At 42.0% G+C, this 7,826-nt stretch overlaps 1 protein-coding gene across 1 annotated transcript; it reads right to left on the bottom strand.

The window, feature by feature from the left end:
* Positions 1–643: 643 nt before the first annotated feature.
* Positions 644–3,716, bottom strand: LOC118502325. The gene is made up of 3 exons (XM_036034454.1): positions 3,699–3,716; positions 2,487–2,893; positions 644–1,211 (listed from the first exon to the last, which is right to left on the bottom strand). Exons 1-3 carry the CDS (start codon positions 3,714–3,716, stop codon positions 959–961), a joined length of 678 nt encoding a protein of 225 aa, XP_035890347.1. The 3' UTR covers positions 644–958.
* Between the last annotated feature and the right edge of the window lie 4,110 nt (positions 3,717–7,826).

Below are 7,826 nucleotides of genomic sequence, written 5' to 3'. Positions count from 1 at the left end.
GTGGGTGCTGTCTGCATTTGCAAGGCTCACTAGGTAAGAGGGAAGCATGGTCTGCTTTCATGTGTCTTATTAGATCCTGTGGACTGAGTTCCTTTTATCTGGAAAGAGGCTTGGGATGCCCAGTTAGTAACCTCAGAAATTCCCACATTAGTTAAGATAAAGGAGAGGTGGGGTATGCTGGGGCCAGTGGATGGAATTTTTAGACGAAACTCAGTCCTGCTCAATCTAAGTCCCTTGAAGTGTCTCTCAAATCCAGCCTCATGTCATCATCTGACTGTTGTCACCACAGTCTGGAGAACTACACTCCTCCTGATGGTCTCCTCCCACCAGTCTCTTCTAGAGGGGGTCTGTGGTTCCTCCTGACAGCTGGGACAGTGCTTGCAGAAAGGACATCAGTCCATGTTACCTCTTACCTTTGCTGGAAGCTTCCAGTTGGCTTCTATCTGTATAGTAAATGCCTTCACTTAGCTTATGAGGATTTGTAGAGTCTGCTTAAACCTACGTCTCTCATCTTATCACCTGCCATTCTGGTCCACACCTTCCCCCCCTCCACTGCACACACAGGCTAGGTTCTGGCCATGCTGAGCGGCACGCTAATAAATGCTTCCAAAATGACTGGATACGAGAAAGAAATCAACTGTGCCCGCTCCGAGGCCTTATCTCATCAGTGCCTCTTGTCTGTACCATTGTTTAAAAGAGCTCAGTGATAGAGTCGTTTCCTGGGGGTCTCCAGGGTGACTGTGTGACCACCTCTGGCACCCACCACATTGACTGTCGGGAAGAAGAGGCTGCTGATGGCTTGCATGGGCTACATACAGAAAGCAAAGTTCTGTCTCGGAGCAGACTACTTGTTAAGCACTGAACCTCTGTCCCTCACTCCTCACGGCTCCCCCGTTACCAGCCCTCTGCGGAGGGGGTCAGGTGTCTCTCTGCGGAGCCACGGGCAGGCCTTATTTTTTCAATTATTATTTTCTTCTGGCCTCGAAGAAGTACAGCAATGCCGTTTGGGTGGCTGTTCCTCTGTGATGCCGAGATGCTTCAGAACAATGTTCTGAAGCCTGGTCGCACCTACTACCACTGAGACAAGCCCAGAAGTTAAATTATGAAGCAAACGTAGGCTTTGAAGAAATTTTTTATTTAATCTGTATTCCCCTGTTTCATCTGCATACCCATCCAGCACAATCTGCATCATTATTAGCCACATCAACTTGCTGGGGAAAAAAAAAAGAGGGAGAGTAAAAAGTAAGACATCTGTGTTATAGCATTAATATATTCAAAGGTTTCTACTTTCATCTTGCAGGCATTAACAGTGTGTAAATGCGATGTAAGCGCAACGTACAACAGCACTAAGTTAGCAGAAGAAAAATGTACTTAGGAGCCTCCGAAAAAGAAAGGAGCGCCGGCAGAAAGAAGAAAGAAAAGGGATGTTGCTGTGGAGGGGCCAGTCAGGGTGGGAATTATGTAAAAAGCGGAGTTTTACCTAGAAACAAGAGTCTTTTTGCCTATTGCTCTGGCTTTATTTCTAATTGCTAGCACCGTTTCTAAGGCACCGAGGCAACCCCCGAGCAGTGTGCCGAAGGTGTGTTTGTGCTGCTATGCCCTCTGGCTTGGCTGCCAGCCTGTTCCCTCAGATCAGAGCCAGAAGGCAGACTGTTTTCGAATACCGATCACCTCACCCGGACCTAATCCTTTGAGTTCTCTTTGGCATCTATTCCTTCTGCCAGTTTCCTCCTCTGTTCCTCTCTTTCCTTCTGAAGTTGACAACAAAGACATCCTCAGGGCCCTCCTTGATGTAAGACCACTCTTGATGTTAGCACAGTGTGGTTTTTTTTTTTTTTGTACCCTAAAGTTGTGCTGCTTTTATATTCAGCTAGCACAATATTTGCACACCAGAAGATAAAGAACATGTGAATATGTTAGACAGAGTGATAGTTTCTTTTTAATTTGTACCCTTCTGTGTTTTTTTTTTGTTTTTTTTTTGATGTAAACCCTTTCCTTCGCCTGTCACTCATCTACATACCTGATGAAGAACCCGAAGGTCCCCCTTTCTGGGCGGCGTTGCTTCCATCCCTTAAATTGGTCTGACCTGCCACTTTTAATTTTTAAGAGACGGCTGCACGAGATATGGATGAATATGGAATTTCTGTGAAGCACAAAACTTTTGAACGGTTCCTGTCCTCTGTGATAGTGAGTTTTAAAAGGGAAATCTCCAAAGAGCTAATTAGTAGACAAGTAGAGCTCAGCCTGAACAAAGCTGAAAAGATAGCAGATAACTAAAAGGACCTGGCCATAGCCGACGAAAATCAAAGCCGTGACAGAGGGCTGGCGGTAACCTTGGGCTGCTAACTGACAGGGACAATAAAAAAAATGCTCTGAACCTGGCGGAGAGTGACAGCCCCACTGTAGGCCCTCAAAGAGCACCATGTCTCCACCACAAGCAAGCAGTGATCTCTCAGCAGGCAAAACCAAAGGCTTTTTCCACCCACCTCAACTCCAACACGTGTGAACTGGCTCCGACCGCCGCTCGTGGAGGAGGGAGAGGGAGAGCGAGGGATGACACCCAGGAGCCTTTAAAACTTCTTTGAAAAGTTGCAGGCTGGTGCTCGAGAGCAGGGTATCTCTTCTGGGGCAGCGAGAAGAATGGGGGTGGGCAGCCTGGGGTGGAGACAGAGCTGGGCGGAACGGAGAAGAAAAGTGGAGGGGAAGAGCTAGCCGGAGAAAAACGTGTGTAGGGCAGGACCCAACGAGCCCAGCCACCAGCAAAAAGACAGTTGGAAATGAAAGGGATGGCCCTGGCAAGACACGGGAAGGATGCAGGGACAGAAGGAAAGTGGGAATCAAGGGAAAGACTAGCAGAAAACAGAATTAGTAAGGAGGGGTCTGGAGCAGAGAACTACATTTTAAAACTACTAGAAGAGAGAAAAACGCACAAAAAGTGACCTTATTAAAAACCCTGTTTGGCCCTGGCTGGCATAGCTCAGTGGATTGAGCATGGGCTGCGAATCAAAGTGTCGCAGGTTCGATTCCCAGTCAGGGTACATGCCTGGGTTGCAGGCCACGGCCCCCAGCAACCACACATTGATGTTTCTCTCTCTCTCTCTCTTTCTCCCTCCCTTCCCTCTCTAAAAATAAGTAAATAAATTCCTTTAAGAAAAAAGAACCCTGTTTGGATCACTAAGTAAAGAGAGGAGGTTCCAAGGCTTATGTGAGGTTTAGGCACTCACGAGCCTTAGTCTAAAATGGTAAGGATACAAAGTTCCGCGTCCATTCACTGAGTGATCCTAAAATTTCCCTGTGTGTTTACGAGATTCATTATCGATTTCTGGCCACACAAACAATTATATTTAGGACACAGGCCAAGCCGTAGCCAAGTGCTACAACCACGGTGAGGGTGAAAGTGGAAAGCAAGCCCTTAAGAAGCATTCTGCTTTCAAATCTAAGTGCTGGGAACATACATTAGGTGGTTTATCCCCAGATAAAGTCTTAGTTTCGGGCAGCTTCTTCTGCTTCTATATTTATTCCTCTCTGAGATACTGCAATCTGAACCCTTCCTGATGTGGCGCTTGAAGACAGGAGCAGTGATTGCAGGCTCCAGGGGGATGATCTCAGGAAAACAAGCAGCAGGTACAGGTGAGAGAGCTTTAGAAGGGTAAACCTGGGGGATTTCCTAAAACGAAAGGGCTTATAAATATGCTTACGTTCAGGGAAAAATGCATCTCGACTTTCTCACTCAGATTCCAGTGTCTCCGATCACATACCTCAAAACTGATATCATACATACATATTTACGTTATTATGGTAAATATTATACTTGAGCTTTATCTTAAGAGTGCCATTAAATTCTCCCTGTACCACAATCTTAAAGATGTTCTCCCATAAAGAACATTTGATAAGTTATGGAATAAAAAGCTTGGCTTGGTTCAGAGTGAGTCTGATCTCATGGGACTGTCTGACTCTGAGCAGGAAAGAAGTTAATTAAGAAAGCAACTGTGCAAAGACTTGGATCGTGGAAAGTCTGCCCCATATTAAAGTTGGGGTAAAGGAATAATGTTTTTTCTTTTAATTTGGGTGTGAGATCCAACAGCCACTTTGGACAAACAAAATCGGAACACTGTTTTTTAATATAGCTGCATATGTTTAGGGCTGAGTTATAGAATTTTAAAAAGCAAGTAATTTAGCAGTTACTGTACAGCACCATCTAACAAATATTTGGTTTTTGTTTCTCCCTCATGTGCATCTACAGGGAAAACTAAGGTTTTCTGTGTCCTATTTGGTGATGATTCTACTAACTCACCCACAGGAGAGCATGTTGTGAGTTATTTTCTCTAGGGATGGTAATAGATTTTTGCTGAGCCACTTGTAGGGCTAAGTCAAGTATCTTCATCCAAGAACACCAGCACATATTTGTGGCTCCAGCCCAAGACTCAGAGACTCTGGAAGCTCTTGTTTTTGGAGGGGTTTCGGTCCCTTGTTGTACATAAGCAGTTCCCAAGGCCCAGAAAGGCTGGGAAACATAAGCTGACGATGAAACTGCACAGCGGCCAAGCCTGAAGCTGGGCCCAGGCCTGACTCTCTCCCCCAGACCATTCACTGTTAAGAGGCACAGGGACCATGCAGGTTTAGACCTGCCTAGCTTATTGCTCTGCTTTGGTATAAATCAATTCCTGGTTTGCATCTAGGGAAACGGAAACTGTCCAGCTATAGAGACCTTGATGATCATCCTAGGGGTTGTACCTTACTGCTGAAATCCCCCTCCTCCCTCTCTCTCCTGAAATCATTGTCTCTTGCTATCTTGGTCTGCTGTAGACTGGGCAGCTTAAACAGTAAACGTTTCCTTCTCACAGTTCTGGAGGCTGGCAGTCTCAAGACCAGAGTGCCATAGTGGTCGGATTCTTAGTGAGGACCCTCCTATGGGTTGCCTTCTTGCCGTGTCCCGCCAGGGTGCTCAGACGGAGAGCAAGCTCTCTGATCTCTGCTTTCAAGAGCATTCATTCCATCACGAGGGCTCCACTCTCATGACCTCATCTCACCCTAATTACCTCCCGAAGGCCCTCCTCCGAGTACCATCATGTCGAGAATAAAGGCTTTAGCCTGAATCGGGGGAAGACACAAACATGCGGCCCACATCTCTCGCCATCACTTGCCATCCTCTCCTGTATACCTTCATCAGACAGACCCATGTGAGAAAAGCAAACAGAGTTAGTTCTTGGTTTCCCCCTCCTAGCATCTGCAGTGATATCTGGCATACAGTGGTGTTCAATACTATTTTTTTGAATAAGTATATAAACCAATTTCAGTTGAATATCAGACAGTAGCTCTCCTGGTTTTTAGAAATACTCCCTGCATGAATCTTCATTAGAACTCATGAAGATGACCCTTTATAGGATAACTACTTCCACTCTCAACTTTCACTGGTGGTTATACCTTCTGATTGGCCCAGCCATAATTTACTGATAAAAACTCTGCTAATTAATTAATACAATTGCTGAGAACTCTTTCCCTCTAAGCATATGCACTTGTTTGTATAAGGTGATTTTTTTCTTCATGGCCTCTGTGATAAAACCTTGAAGTATGTCATAAAAAAATAGAAGAGAGAGGTGACAACATGTTGTCATGTAGAGACATTATATATGCTTCATTTACATAGTATCATACAGATTTCCTACTTTTCCCTGAAATCTTTGATGGCAACTCTTCAATAATTCTTCAAATTCTTCAGTTATTCTGAGTAGATGCTTCCTTTTTTTTTTTTTCAGTTATCCAACTCTTGGGTTTTTTCTTTAACAGACTTCTCTGTGACAGCATCTAAGTTGTTGCTATTTGCATAAAACCATAGACATACTACATTTTCCCCATCTGTACACACTGCAATTTACTCATGGCAACATTGACTTTCTGTTACTTTTCCTTTTAGACTAGAGAACAAAAACGTTTTCTAAAGGATCATACGGATTCCAGTTTAAAAAAAGAAGAAGAGAAATTGGCCTAAATAGTAAAAGCTCAGCACCTAACCTATGATCATTGCAATTAAGAAAACCATCACGCCCTGGCTGGCGTAGCTCAGTGGATTGAGCGCGGGCTGGGAACCAAAGTGTCCCAGGTTCGATTCCCAGCCAGGGTACATTCCTGGGTTGCAGGCCAGAACCCCCAGCAACCGCACATTGATGTTTCTCTCTCTCTCTCTCTCTCTCTCTCTCTCTCTCTCTGCCTTCCCTCTCTAAAAATAAATAAATAAATAATTAAAAAAAGAAAACCATCAAAAGATATCAATATTAAATGCCAGGATAGCTCTAAGAAATGACAAAAACATTCAGTATCATTGTGTTGGTGTGCAGTGTCACTCTGGATCTGCCTTTGCTATAAGCAGTCAATGTGACTTTATTGTTTTCATGGTAAAAGCATAGGTCATTTCTTTCATTCTCTTTTTCCATCCCTCATTCCTCTTCTTCCTACCTACCTGCCTTTTTTGAGTATTAATATATAATTTAAAGTATAAAAATGATATTTGAGATCTTTTAAACATATTTTGTTAATATAATTTTCTTTTTTTTTTAGATTTACTCAAAGTGGTTTTTTTTGTAGTCCCTGTACATGGTGGGGCAAAAGTAGGTTTACAGTTATTCATTTGGAAAATAACATAGTAATTAGTAAATAATGATACGAGAATAAACCCTGTTTCACGTCCTCACTGCAGTAACCCTGCTGCACTTCAGTCTCCCGTGTTGCACCCTATCGTGAACACGCATTTGGAGAATCCTTGTAAACTACAATTTCCTGTGTCACTTAGATTGAAATAAGTATTTTTGATGGGAAATTTTCTTTACACATTTTATCCATTGTATTTCTACATTTTCACAAATGGAATAACTCACAGGCAGTTACCTTGTAAAGCTGAATGCTTATAAGAAGATTAAGAGCTGGTGGTTGTGGAATAACTTTTGCTCACCGTCCTTTAAAAATGATTTAATTTTTTCTTTTTCATGATGAATGGTATGGTTTTTTTTTCTAGATGTTGAGAATAGATGTAGGAAATCCTTTACCATTATTTTCTTAGTTAATTTTATAGGTTTTGGCCTTATGAAACAGAATGAATAAAGACTTTGAATATAAAGTGAGGCTATTCAATCAAATTCACTTGAAAAGAACTAGGTGAATGAAGTCAAATAGTTATGCTGAGAACAAGTACTTAAATTCAACCAAAGCTATTTATGAAAGAATAATTTTCTAATTATTTTTTCCCAAAATAAATGGTGGCCAAATTACCCCTAATATCCCAGTTCAGATTATGTAAACACTACTGAAATAGAATGAAAGAGAATGTACATAAAAGTGATACAGAAAAACTTGTCCACCCAAGTCATGAACGATGGAAATTTAAAATACCTACCTTTAAAAAAATTATAGTTTTCAAGCATTTGTGAATACTGTTGCTTTGGGGTATTTTTGATTAATTGCATTAAGAAATCGTTCACTTTTTTTTTCTTTATAAAAGAAGGCAGGGACAGGGCAAAGAGAAACAGAGTCAGAGAGAGAAATTTTATCTATTCAGTTCAAAGATGTTAAAAAATATTCCCATCATTTGGGGATTTCTTAACGCACTAGAAGTAAAGAATTCTCTTGCTATAGGGCTGAGATGTTCAGTGTGTATTTCGTGATGATTGTAATAATCATGTAGGTACAACTGTGTTGGTTTTCTTTACTACGTGTCTTATTTAATTTGAACATAATATTTCTGGTTATTTCTTCCTCTTTACCAAACTTTCTCAACAATAAGCAGTCAATAGATACTATCTCTACTTTTTTTTCCTATTGTTTCTTAATTGTTA

This window comes from Phyllostomus discolor, chromosome 8 (assembly GCF_004126475.2).
Source record: "Phyllostomus discolor isolate MPI-MPIP mPhyDis1 chromosome 8, mPhyDis1.pri.v3, whole genome shotgun sequence".
In the NCBI taxonomy this organism is placed as follows: Eukaryota; Metazoa; Chordata; class Mammalia; order Chiroptera; family Phyllostomidae; genus Phyllostomus; species Phyllostomus discolor.
The sequence above is the reverse complement of the archived record's forward strand: the minus strand, read 5'-3'. Positions and strand labels throughout refer to the sequence as shown.

Bases quoted from the DNA above. Each gene is read 5' to 3' on its own strand.
- LOC118502325 (XM_036034454.1), bottom strand. The intron at 1,212-2,486 runs GTGGGTGGAAAA...TTTTTTCCCCAG, and splicing joins TCACACGTGTTGGAGTTGAG to CAAGTTGATGTGGCTAATAA.